The sequence below is a fragment of the Tachyglossus aculeatus genome, chromosome 26 (assembly GCF_015852505.1).
Source record: "Tachyglossus aculeatus isolate mTacAcu1 chromosome 26, mTacAcu1.pri, whole genome shotgun sequence".
Taxonomy (NCBI): domain Eukaryota; kingdom Metazoa; phylum Chordata; class Mammalia; order Monotremata; family Tachyglossidae; genus Tachyglossus; species Tachyglossus aculeatus.
In genome coordinates this window covers 8,570,260-8,584,454 of record NC_052091.1, presented here as the reverse complement: position 1 = coordinate 8,584,454, position 14,195 = coordinate 8,570,260, and the positions used below count along the sequence as shown (strand labels likewise).

The window sequence follows — 14,195 nt, the reverse complement described above, 5'->3', positions numbered from 1 at the left end:
GTGCTTACTATGTGCCAGGCACCATACTAAGCACTGGGTTAGATACAAACTAATTGGGTTGATCACAGTCCATGCCCACATGGCGCTCACGGTCTTCAATAACCCCTCACAGCAAATTCCCTTCCCCTGGAATCAAATCCCGTGGCCTCTTCATGTTAAAAGGGGCAAAAGTGTGGCCTAATGGAAAGAGCATGGGTCTGGGTCTCAGCAGATTTGGGTTCTAATCCCTGCTCTGCCACTCATCTGCTGGGTGGCCTTGAGCAAGTCACTTCACTTCTCTAGGTGTCAGTTTCCTCATCTGTAAAATGGGGATTACGTACCTGTTTTCCTTCCTTAGACTGTGAGCCCCACACAGGACAGAGAGACTGTGTCTGGCCTGAATCTCTTTTATCTACCCCAGCACTTAGTACAGTGCTCGACGTAGAGTAAGCACTTAATACCCCACTTATCATTATTATTATAAAATATATTAAGAGTAAGCAAAATCTGCTGCTGACCATTCATGACAATCAGTCAATCAATCAATCAGTGGTATTTACGGAGTGGTTACTACACACAGACCACTGTACTAAGAACTTGGCAGAGTACAACACAAGAGTTTTTTGGGGGGTTTTTTAAATGGTATTTGTTCTGTGCTTACTATGTGCCAGGCACTAAACTAAGTGCTGGGGGAGATACAAGCTGATCAGGTTGGACACAGTCCCTGTCCCACTTGGGGCTCACAGTTTTCATGCACACTTTATAGACGAAGTAACTGAGGGCCAGAAAAGTGAAGCGACTTTCCCAAGATCACCCAGTGGGCAAGTGGCAGAACCAGGATTAGAACCTAGGTCCCCCTGACTCCCAGTCCCAAGTTCTATCCACTAGGCCACACTGCTTCTCATAGTGTTGGTAAACATTTTCCCTGTCCACGATGATCTTACAGTCTAGAAGGGCAGGACTAACTCAGAGCTCTCTCACTACCACGGTTGCCAACTTGTACTTCCCAAGCGCTTAGTACAGTGCCCTGCACACAGTAAGCGCTCAACAAATACGACTGAATGAATACCACTGGGTGCCCCATTAAGAGCAGATGGCGAAAACTCAATTAAGAGATGGTAGTCATCTTTGACCTGAACTCCTTATCTTCTGTTCTATTCTTTTGCCCTTCTCTTGGATGTCCATATTGGCAAAGGAGAGGCTCGGGGGGTTGGAGGGGGGGTCCCTTCCACTGGTCAGCCCACCCTCTTTGGGGGAGAATTGGTCAAGGCTCCCCAGAAGCCTCGGCGAGCCCAACGAAGCCAGAGCAGGCCGAAAGAGTAGCTGAAAAGGGACGCTGCAGCTTTAAGGAAGACACCAGTTAATTGCCTAGATTCTCCAGTCAGTCAGATAAACAGCTAGTCCGGCTGGCGCCAGCAATATGCAAACTACATATTATCACCACTTCTTCACCTAAATAGCAGAAGAGACCTCCTCAGGAAAGAGGGAAAGAAGAAGAAGGAGAAAAAAAGAAGGGGAGGGGGGTGCTTTTTAAGCACAACTGGAAACTGAACTCATTTCAAAGGGATAATGCCAGGGCAAATAAGAAAAAACTTTTTAGCCTGTTTTAATTCCCATATCCTTTGCCCAAGAAACCTATGTTTTTCTAGGCTGTCTTCTCGAGTCATTTCAAAGTTCTCCCTCTTTCTCTGTCTCTCTCCAGGAGAATTTAGATAATAGCCATTTACTGAAAATAATTACAGAAAAAGAAAACGGTGGTGAAGCAAAGAGCCCGAGTTAATATATACTTTTGGTAGAAAGGAGTTTTAAAACACTAGTTGGATCCGTGATTAAAGTATTCCTTCAAATTTCTGTCCACGGGAATCATTTCCACGAAATGGAACAGAGGGACATGGAACTACCGGCTCCCCACCCTCCCTCTTCACCCAGCAGGGAGGATTCATTCATTCACTCACTCATTCAATCATATTCATAGCACTGTACTAAGCACTTGGGAAAGTACAATACAACAATAAACAGTGACATTCACTGCCCACAATGAGCTCACGGTCCAGAGGATACGGCAGGATCCTTAAACCCACCAGGCCTCCTGGAGAGGTGAAAATGCATTTATTTATTTGTGTAATTACTAATAGTGATAATAATAATGGTACTTGTTAAGCACTTACTAGGTGCCAAGCACTGTTCTAAGCCCTAAGGTAGATACAAGGTAATCAGGTTGAACACAGTCCCTGTCCCACATGGGGCTCACCTTCTTAATCCCCATTTTACAGATGAGGTAACTGAGGCCCAAGGAAATGAAGTGCCTTGCCAAAGGTCACACAGCAGACAAGGAGGAGCAGAATGGCCCAGTGGATAGAGCCCGGGCCTGGGAGTCGGAAGGACCTGGGTTCTAATCCCGACTCTGCCACTAGTCTGCTGTGTGGCCCTGGGCAAGTCGCTACACTTCTCCGGGCCTCAGTGCCCTCATCTGGAAAATAGGGATGAAGAGTGTGAGCCCCACATGAGGCGGGGACTGTGTCTGAGCTGATTTGCTTGCATCAACCCCAGTGTTTAGTACAGGGCCTAGAACAGAGGTAAGCATTTAACAAAAACCACAATTACTTGTGTGTCCAATAGATGTGTGCATTTATGTCTGGCCATCTTTCAGTGCTTAGAATAATGCTTGGCGCATAGTAAGTGCTTAGCAAGTACCATAATTATTCTGACTGTGCAAATGCATGGATCACTCCGTAGGTGTCCGAGTCGCTTGGGGCTTGGGGGTATGTGAGTGTATGTCTGTGTGGCAGAGAAGCAAGGGCTTTGGCGTCAGAGGTCATGGGTTCGAATCCTGCCTCTGCCACTTGTCAGCTGTGTGACTTTGGGCAAACCACATAATAATAATAATAATAATAATAGCATTTATTAAGTGCTTACTACGTGCAAAGCACTGTTCTAAGCGCTGGGGAGGACACAAGGTGATCAAGTTGTCCCACGTGGGGCTCACAATCTTAATCCCCACTTTACAGAAGAGGCAACATAACTTCTCTGGGCCTCAGTTACCTCATCTGGAAAACGGGCATTAAGACTGTGAGCCCCACGTGGGACAGCCAGGTCACCTGGTATCCCCCCCAGCGCTTAGAACGGTGCTTCGCACATAGTAAGCGCTTAACAAATACCATTATTATTATTATTATTATTATTTTCCTAGCTGCACAATTCTCTATCCCTCTGGGTCCCATCCCTGTCCTCCCCTCTCCTCCCCTCCCACCGGATCACGCCAGGCCACAGTCCCCAGTAATTAGACTTCTTCCAGGCACTGGGGACGGACAAGCAGGAGCCTTTATCAGGCCACGCACCAGCGAGCACCAGCTATGTGCCCGCCGGGGCCAAGGGAGCCAGGGTGGCAGGGCCCCAGCTCGGCAGCGGACCCAGGGGTGTCCCGTTCCCCGCCTTGCTGCCCTCCCCGCCCCGTGGCCCTGCACCTCAAGAAGGCCCGGGACCCCCAAACCCCCGGCCCCTAGCCCGGAGACTACTCACCCTCCTGCCAACTGACAGAGGCACAGCAGCCCCACCCCCATGTCCCTCCCAAACTGGCACTGATCAGGGGCCATTGGGGTGACCGGGATATTTTACAGGAGGGCGGAGGCGGGGGTCGAAATACAGCACGGGGTAAAGGGCAAACCAGTCTGGAGGCAGGTCAGGGGTGAGAAGGGGTAACCGAGGCGGATGATTCCAGGGGAAACTGGACTCCAACCTGCGTCCCAGGCCGAAGAGCCTGGGAAGGGAGAGCACGGCCCAGGAGCTCCAAATCTGGGCTCGGAGCAGCCAGGGGAGGGCTGGCTCCTTCCCAAGTCTACGGGAGAAGCAGCCAGTTCCCCAGTGCAGGGAGAAACCCTGGGGAAAGACGGGATTAGTAAGAGCGAGGGTCACCGCCCCACACATATCACCCCAAAGAGTTTCCCAGTTTCCCAGGAGTCTAGAGATACCGGGCCTGTCATAATAACTGTGGTATCTGTTCATTCATTCAATCGTATTTATTGAGCTCTGACTGTGTGCAAAGCACTGTACTAAGCACTTGGGAGATGGGGGGAGGACAACAGAACAATAAACAGACATTTCCTGACCACAACGAACTCACAGTCTAGAGTTACGAGTTTACTATGTGCCAGGCACTGTAGTGAGCGCTGGGATGGATACAAGCAAATCGGGTTGGACACAGTCCCTGTCCCACCCGGGGCTCACAGTCTTCATCCCCGTTTCACAAGTGAGGGAACTGAGGCCCAGAGAAGTGAAGCGACTTGCCCAAGGTCACACTGCAGACAAGCGGCAGAGCCGGGACCAGAGCCCAGGTCCTTCTGACTCCCAGGCACGTGTTCTAGTCACTCGCCACGCTGCTTTGGTCCCGAACCAGAGCAAAGTAAGGAAGCCTTTTGCCAATACCCCAAATCCCCTTCCCACCCCCAACTTATCCTCCAAAACAAGTTGGTAGACAGGCCTCCAGCCGCTCATCCAGATAGCATCTCCTGAACCCAACGACCAATCAACAGTATTTCTTGAGTGCTTACTATGTGCATGGCACTATACCAAGTGCTTGGGAGAGTAAAACACAACAAAGTTGGTATGCGTGATTCCTGCCCACCAGGTACTTACGTTCTACAGTCACGCCAACTGACACACCCTGCCTCAACTCCCACTACCAACACACATTAACACATCTCTTCTGGGGGAAATGAAACTAAGATCTGGGCAAACTATGGGGTACTAGCATACCTCTCCCCTCCTCACTAAATGAATGGAGGCAGTCAGGGAAGGGTTCCAGGGACCAAATCAATCAATCATATTTACTGCGCACTTACTATACTCAAGCACTGTACTAAGTGCTTGGGAGAGAACAACACAGCAGAGTTGGTGACCGTATTCTCTACCCACAATGAGAAATGTCTTTCTCATCCTCAGTCATTCGCTCTTCTCCTACCCATTCCTCAGGGGGTAGTAGCAGCGTGGCTTAGTGGAAAGAGCACTATCTGGAAAGACAGAAGGACGTAGGTTCTAATCCCGGCTCTGCCACATGTCTGCTGTGTGACCTTGGACAAGTCACTTCACTTCTCTGGGCCTCAGTTACCTCACTGGCAAAAATGGGGATTAAGACTGAGCACCACTTGGGACAGGGACTGTGTCCCATCTGATTAACTTGTATCTACCCCAGCACGTAAAACAGTGTAAGCACATAGTACAGATGCTCACAGTAAGTGCTTAACAAGAACCACAATCATTATTCTTATCAAGGGCACCCTCTCCTTCAACTTTAGCCCTCTTTACATACACCAGTGACCTTTCTGTGACTTACATGGCCATCCCACTCAAACATGGTTGAAAGGGGAGCAAATATAGGGTGTCTGGCTGCTGGCAATCATGGCATTGGGGCTCTGCTCGGTGCCTCTCTACATCTGAATTTGGCAGAAGCCAAGGAGGATCTGACTAGAACAGCCGGAATCCACACAGCTGACAAACAGAAGGGGGTGTGATGGTCCCAACCGTCACAGGGAGAAGGGGTCCGGCTTCCACAGGGGGCCAGACCCCCAAGAGACAATTCTGTTGACAAAGAAAAGACAGAACAGGGTTCTCCCTGCAATTCCGCCCCTCGTCTAGCAGCCCTCCCCGGTTGGATCTTGCCAGATGTGGTGGACAACTTGGGAAAGGGGCCTTTGCCCAACTCCCAACTGAAGGGTTCGAGAACCAGGTGTGAGTGTGTGGCCAGACTCAGATCCAGAGGCACCGGGGGGCCTGGGGTCTGAGAGGGGAGGGAAGGGGTGTCAAGAGGGCAGGTGGGGTTCGCAAGTTAAAGTGGAGGCGAAAGTTTACAAAGGACCTGCTCTACCTGGGCATGTGATCCATGGACACAGTCTCCTAGAGGATAAGCCCATGAACATCGACATACACATTTGCTGTTACTGTGTACATGCGTCTCTACTAGCCACATCTGTGCACCCCATGCGTCGTGAACACATCTATATATGTATGTTAATGTGGACCTGCATACCCACTCGCCCTATCTGTGCACCCCCTTGCACCACGTATTCATTTATGTATGGGCATGGGCACCCACTAGCCCTATCTGTGCACCCCTGAACATCATGGATTCTCACAGATGCTATGTACAAGCACACCCTTGTCATACGTATGTGTCATACATACATATTTGCTAATGTATCCACACACACCCAGTAGTCCTATCAGTGTACTCCGATGCATCAGGTACGCACAGGTACACTAATATGTACATGCACCAGTCACATTTGTCCACCCCATAGGCCAGGTACACATCTACATACATGCACTTGTACACTCCTATGCATCACGTACACCCCCACACAGCTCCTGTGTGGACGCACACCCATTAATTAGCTCTATCTGTGTGTTCACAGGCATCACCTACACACTCATGTGGCAGATGGGAAGAGGCACACCTGGTCATCGCATGTACAAACACACAGCCCAGCGTGCAGACGCTCACAGACATAAAGTATGTTTTTCAACCGCCGGCTCGGTGGATGTTCCCGCTCAATTATTCAGGGGCTGCCTAGCCAGTCCGCGGATAACCTCCTCCTGTCCATCTTTCTGCCACAGAGGATGAAGAAGGGGCGGGGAAGGCGCATGTAAAATAAAACCCGCCCATCTTACTTGACCTCGACGGCGCTGATAAAAAAACCAACAAGTTGGGGCCGGGAGGGGGCTGAAACCCCGGCCTAAAAGGGGTTGGGGGGAATCCGCGTCGGGGCCGGGGAATTTCAGTCTTGCCCGGGGGACCCCCAAATGGACACGTGTGGCCACCACCTGGACGTGGATCCGAACTCGCCCCATGAGGGAGCGCACGTGTATCTGCAGTCTCCACGCGCGGGCACACACACGCAAATATACACACCGAAACAGCCACCCCCATATATATCTATATCTATCATCTATATGTATATAGATAGACAGATAGATATATAGATAGATAGGTAGATATACACATCCCCAAATCCATTTTCTAGACACGTACACACCACTACCCACCTATCGGGCAAGCCACTTCTCTGTGCCTCAGTTACCCATCTGTAAAATGGGGATTAAGACTGTGAGCCCCCACATGGGACAACGTGATCACCTTGTATCCCCCCCAGCACTTGGAACAGTGCTTTGCACATAACAAGTGCTTAACAAATACCACCACCATCATCATATAAACACACCCAAACGCCTTCTTCACATAAACCCACCCACGCACACCTACCCAAACGCTAATGCACTCTGTACACAGCCACCCACGCACACCTATCCAAACCCCAATGCAGTCTACAAACACACATCCACACCCCCACACCTATCCAAACCCCCATGCATCCTACACACACATTCACACCCACACCTACCCAAACCCCAATGCACTCTCTGTACACAGCCACCCAGGCACACCTATCCAAACTCCAATGCATTCTACACACACACACACACACACACACACACACACCCCTATCCAAACCCCAATGCATTCTGTACACATCCACCCAGGCACACCTATCCAAACCCCAATGTATTCTACACACACACACACACATCCACACACCCACACCTATCCAAACTCCAATGCATTCTGTACACATCCACACACCCACACCTATCCAAACCCCAATGTATTCTACACACACATCCACACACCCACACCTATCCAAACCCCAATGCATTCTGTACACACATCCACACACTCACACCTATCCAAACCCCAATGCATTCTGCACACATCCACGCACCCACACCTATCCAAACCCCAATGCATTCTGCACACACATCCACACCTATCCAACCCCCCATCCATTCTGCACACACATCCACACCCATCCAAACCCCCATCCGCTCTGCACACACACCCACACCTATCCAAACCCCCATCCACTCTGCACACACACCCACACCAATCCAAACCCCCATCCACTCTGCATACACCCCCGCACCTATCCAAACCCCCATCCACTCTGCACACACATCCACACACCCGCACCTATCCAAACCCCCATACATTCTGCACACACATCCACACCTATGCAAACCTCAATGCATTCTGCACACACATCCACACCTATCCAAACCCCCATCCATTCTGCACACACATCCACACCTATCCAAACCCCCATCCATTCTGCACACACATCCACACCTATCCAAACCCCCATCCACTCTGCACACACACCCACACCTATCCAACCCCCCATCCACTCTACACACACATCCACACACCCGCACCTATCCAAACCCCCATGCATTCTGCACAGACATCCACACACCCACACCTACCCAAACCTCAATGCATTCTGTACACCCATCCACCCACCCACCCCTATCCCAACCCGACGCCTTCCGCGCCCACCTACATCCAGGCAGCCCCGTCCAAACCCAGGCACACTGTGCGCCCGCGTATCCACATCCAGACCCATTCACGTGTACGCCTCCGAACCCCCTCTGCGTGCCCAAACAGACCCGTAGGGCTGACAACGGCGCAGTAAAGGCTTCACAAGGAGCACCCTAAGGACACCATGGAGACCCTTGGGCCCATGGGTGGGCGGCAGCAGGGGCCCCCGGCGACCGACCTGGTCCGCAGAGGCGTCCGAAGTGGTAGGGGTTGCAGCAGACGAGGGGGCTGCGGGCATCGGGGTGGGCGAAGCTGTGGCAGCCGCAGAGGGGCTTGAGCTGGGCGGCGTGCTGCAGGTCGGGCCAGCGGAACAGGCGGGCGAGGACCAGGTGCGGGGCCAAGGAGGCCTCCCCGGCGGCGGCGGCGGCGGCGCCGTGGTGGTGGTGGGGGTCGTGGGCCTCCGAGGGGGCCCGGGGCACGAGGACGCAGCCCCCGGCCAGGCCTCCGCGGGACTCGACGGCCTCCAGGAGGCTGCACAGGCCCCGCTCCTTCAGCCGCTTCAGCAGGGAGTAGCCGAGCGCCTTGAGGTCCGGCTCCGGCAGGGAGGGTCGCGCAGGGGGTCGCGCCGGGCCCCCCTCCCGCTCGGGGAACAGGCAGCAGGTGGTCGGGGGGTCCGGAGGGGGCCCGGGGCGGCCCGGGCACCGGCGGGGCGACCCCGAGGGGGTCCCCCCCTCCTCCTCCTCTTCCTTCTCCTCCTCCTCCTCCTCCTCCTGTCCCTCCTCGTCGTCGTGGTGGCCGTCGTCGGGCGCGGGGGGGGGCCCCGCCGGGGTCCGGGGCGCTGGGGCTGTGGAGCCGGTGGCCCCGGTCCCCCGGCCGCTCCCACCCCAGGCGGCTCCTCCACAGTCGCCTTAGCAACCCCGCCCGTTTGGACCTGAACATGCGATAGAGGGTCCGGCGGGGGGCCGGGGGGGGGCCGGCGGGGGGGGGCGGGCCCGCTCAGGCCCGGCGGCCCCGCATGCAGCTTCTCCTCCTCCTCCTCCTTCTCCTTCTCCTCCGCCGCCGCCGCCGCCGCCCCGCGCCGCCCGGCCCCGCACAGCCTGTCGCCGATAGATCGCAACAGCGCGGCCACATCGGGGGCCGGGGGCGGCGGGAAAAGGGGGCTACAGCCAGGACGCCCCGAGACCCCCGAAGCCCCGCATCCACCCCCCGGACGGTGCCCGGTGGGGTGCAGGCCGCAAACGCGACCTCTGACCCCAAAGACAACAGGCGCCGAGGGAAGGCAGGCCGGGCAGGGGGTCTCCCCTCCGGGCAGGGGGGTCCCCCACCCCCGGTTCAGGCCGGGCGGGTGGGCTCGGGGGGCTCCTGCCCCCGGGGTCGCGCCATGGAAAACAATCCGGCCCCGACACACACCCCCCTCCCCCAAAATAAGGCCGAAAGGGAGAAAGAAGGGGAGGGTCTCCCGGTTGTCCGCGCTGGTCCTTCTCCCTCTGCCTGTCTATATGTGTGTGTCGCTCTTTTTTGTTCTCCTCCAACACACACACACACACACACACACACACAGAGAGCGGGCCCCCTAGGAGGGTCGGCGGAGGGGTTGGCCGCCGCCTCCGTCCCCTCCCCTCCTCTCCCCGTCTAGACAGTTTGGCGGCTCTCTGCTGCGCTGATTGTTGCGCAAACAAGGTTTCAAGTTTCTTCCCTCTTAAAGGAGAACGCGCGGCCCGCGCCCGGGGAGCCGCCCCCACCCTCCCCTGACCTCTGACCTCCCACCCCCGACCCCCCCCAACCGACCCCGGCCCGGGCCGGGCCCGTCCGCACACTCACAAAGACGGCAGAGGGGTGGGGGGGAGACACGCGCGAGGGGCCATTCAGTCATTCAATCGTATTTATTGAGCGCTTGCTGTGTGCAGAGCACTGGACTAAGCGCTTGGGAGTCAATCAATCAATCAGTCAATCGTATTTATTGAGCGCTTACTGTGTGCAGAGCACTGGACTAAGCGCATGGGAAGTACAAGCTGGCAACATCTAGAGACAGTCCCTACCCAACAGTGGGCTCACAGTGTAGAAAGGGGAGACAGAGAACAAAACCAAACCTACTAACAAAATAAAATAAATAGAATAGATATGTACAAGTTAAATAAATAAATAGAGTAATAAATATGTACAAATATATATAAATATATAGAGGTGCTGTGGGGAAGGGAAGGGGTAAGATGGGAGGATGGAGAGGGGGACGAGGGGGAGAGGAAGGGGGAAGTTGGCAACACAGAGGGACGGACCCGAACCAACAATGGGCTCACGGTCTAGAAGATCCGTCAGAATAGAAACAGAACAGAGTTTAAGTACCCTTGGAGAGCGCCAAAATCACATCATCTGTAATACCATATTCTTAGGGGAGAAAGGTCCAGGAGTTTAAACCCTCTCCCCTACATCTAAAGTCTACCGCACTCGGCTGTTACGATAGTAGCTATGAGAATGAAGTTGGCTTAAGCGTTCTAAAATCTGACCACCAGATTTTCTATTCAAAGACTATAGGGCCAGATGAAGCCACCCAAGAACGGGGCTAACGTTTGAAGAGACTGTTTTAAAGGTACAAAGAGTAAGTCTGTTGCTTTCTGGATCTGACCAAGGGAGAAGGCAAGTGGTTTCCATTTGAAAATCAAAAGTCTCCAGGAAGAGCGCTCTTCCCAGAAATTGGCCTCCATATTTTTTTTTTCCAGGTCTCCTAAAACCTACCTTCTTTCCTTCCTCGAACTTTGTCTTTAGAACAGTGCTACTACTAATAATAATAATGGTATTTATTAAGCACTTACTATGTGCAAAGCACTGTTCTAAGTGCTGGGGAGGTTACAAGGTGATCAGGTGGTCCCTCGGGGGGCTCACAGTCTTCATCCCCATTTTACAGATGAGGGAACTGAGGCACAGAGAAGTGAAGTGATGTGCCCAAAGTCACACAGCTGACAATTGGCGGAGCTGGGGTTTGAACCCATGACCTCTGACTCCAAAGCCCGGGCTCTTTCCACTGATCCACGCTGCGTCTCTAATAATAATAATGTTGGTATGTATTAAGCTCTTACTATGTGCCAAGCACTGTTCTAAGCACTGGGGGGGAATCCGAGGGAATCAAGGTTGTCCCACGTGGGGCTCACAGTCTTAATCCCCATTTTCCAGATGGGGGAACTGAGGCCCAGAGAAGTTAAGTACAGCGTGGCTCAGTGGGTAGGGACCGTCTCTATATGTTGCCAACTTGTACTTCCCAAGCGCCGAGCACTGTTCTAAGCATCGGGGTAGATCCGAGATAATCAGGCTGTCCCACGTGAGGCTCCCAGTCTTCATCTCCATTTTACAGGTGTGGTAACTGAGGCACAGAGAAGTTAAGAGACTCGCCCAAGGTCACCCAGCAGACAAGCGGGGGAGCCGGGATTAGAACACACGTCCTCTGACTCCCAAGCCCGGGCTCTTTCCACTGAGCCACGCTGAGCGCTTACTGTGTGCAAAACACTATACTAAGCGCTTGGGAGAGAACACTATAACAGGGCTTGGCACATAGTAAGGACTTAACAAATACCATTATTATTATCAAACACATTCCTTGCCCTCAAGGAGTTGACAAGGCCTGAGGAGGGTGGGGGGGATCCGTCCCTAATCCTGGGAATGACGAGGGGGGGTGGCTACAAGGGATCTGTGGTCCAAACTGCTGGATCGCAAACGGAGGGCCTGGAGAGGAGGAGCGGGGAGTTATTCCTCAAACCCTGGAGCCTGGGAGGGAGGCTGGGGAGAAGGAGCCTGGAAGGTTTGAGGGTATCTTTTCCTTTATGGCATTGGCTAAGTGCTTACTATGTTCAAGCGCTTAGTACAGTGCTCTGCACACAGTAAGCGCTCAATAAATATGATTGAATGAATGAATGGGTTCTAAGCACTGGGGTTAATACAAGGGAATCAATCTGGACATAGTAGTCCCTGTCCCATGTGGGGATTCAAAGTCTTCATCCCCATTTTCATTTCATAGAGAAGCAGCGTGGCTCAGTGGAAAGAGCCCGGGCTTTGGAGTCAGAGGTTATGGGTTCGAATCCCAGCTCCGCCAATTGTCAGCTGCGTGACTTTAGGCAAATCACTTAACTTCTCTGGGCCTCAGTTACCTCATCTGTAAAATGGGGATTAAGACTGTGAGCCCCCCATGGGACAACCTGATCACCTTGTAACCTCCCCAGCACTTAGAACAGTGCTTTGCACATAGTAAGCGCTTAATAAATGCCATCATTATTATTATTATTTTCCAGATGAGGGAGCTGAGGCACAGAGAAGTGGAGTGGCTTGCCCAGGGTCACACACTGCAGACAAGTGAGAGAGCCGGGACTAGAACCCAGGCCCTTCTGACTCCCAGACGGGGCTCTAACCATTAGGCCACGCTGCTTCGCTGTCTCCCCCTCTAGACTGGAAGCTCGTTATGGGCAGGGAATGTATCTGCTAATTCAGTGGTACGCTCCTCTCCCAAGCCCTAAGTATAGAGCTCTGGCAGGAAATGTGTCTGTTACACTCTTCCATTGCACTCTCCCGGCCACTCACTACGGTAATCTGCACACAGTAAGTGTTCAATAAATGCGATTGACCGACTGCTGTGCATATAGTACACGCTCAGGAAACGCCATTGGCTGATTAACTGGAATAATAAGGATGGTACTTGTTAAGCACTTACTATGTGCAAAGCACTGTTCTAAGCATTGAGGCGGCGGGGAGAGGGGGGCGGTTCCAGGTGATCAGGTTGTCGCACGTAGGGCTCCCAATCTTCATTCCCATTTTCCAGAAGGGATCGGTTCCAGCTTTGGGAACCTCAGTTAATAATAATAAAAATAATGATGGTATTTATTAAGCACTTACTATGTGCAAAGCACTGTTCTAAGCGCTGGGGGGATACAAGGTGATCAGGTTGTCCCACGGGGGGCTCACAGTCTTAATCCCCATTTGACAGATGAGGTCACTGAGGCACAGAGAAGTGAAGTGACTTGCCCAAAGTCACACAGCTGACAATTGGCGGAGCCGGGATTTGAACCCCTGACCTCTGACTCCAAAGCCCGGGCTCTTTCCACTGAGCCACGCTGCTTCCCTCAGTTGCAGGCAGCCCATAGGTCTAGACCCTAAATTCTTCCTCTAGACTGTAAACTCATGGTGGGCAGGGAGCGTTTCGACCAACTCTATAATATTGTACTCTGTTTTGCACACAGTAAGTGCTCAGGAGCTACAATTGACTGATTGATGTACCTCTTTCACCCCATTACTCTCCCTTCCACCACAGTGTTTAGCACAGTGATTGCCACACAGTAAGTGCTTAACAAATCATCAGTGTCATTTATTGAGCACTTACTAAGTGCAGAGCATTATACTAAGGGCTTGGGAGAGCCCAATGTTACAGTCCCTACCCACAACAAGCTTAACAAATACCACAACTATCCCTAGACTGTAAGCTCATTGTGGTCTGGGAACGGGTCTACCAACTCCGTTGTATTGTAATAATAATAACAATAATCACTGTGGCAATAGAAAACCGGTACGGCGTAATGGATAGAGCTCGGGTCTGGGAGTCAGAAGGTCACGGGTTCTAATCCCGGCTCCGCCACTTGTCTGCTGTGTGACCTTGGGGGAGTCACTCAACTTCTCTGCACCTCAGTTACCTCATCTGTAAAATGGGGGTTGAGACCGTGCGCCCCATGTGGGACAGGGACTGTGCCCAACCCGATTTACTTGTGTCTACTCCAGCGATTAGTAGAGTGCCTTGCATGTAGTAAGCACTTAATACCATAATAATTATAATTATTATAATTAACTTGCTTCTACCCCATGTAAAATACAGTGC

At 52.6% G+C, this 14,195-nt stretch overlaps 1 protein-coding gene across 1 annotated transcript in view; it reads right to left on the bottom strand.

The window, feature by feature from the left end:
• SMAD6 (SMAD family member 6) overlaps positions 1-9,286 on the bottom strand; it is an 82,767-nt gene extending 73,481 nt beyond the window's left edge. The window contains exons 1-2 of the mRNA XM_038766996.1: positions 9,115-9,286; positions 8,586-9,068 (exon numbers count right to left, since the gene is read on the bottom strand). Of these exons, the coding sequence (XP_038622924.1) occupies positions 8,586-9,068; positions 9,115-9,286 (655 nt within the window). The remainder of the gene's footprint in view (positions 1-8,585; positions 9,069-9,114) is intronic.
• Between the last annotated feature and the right edge of the window lie 4,909 nt (positions 9,287-14,195).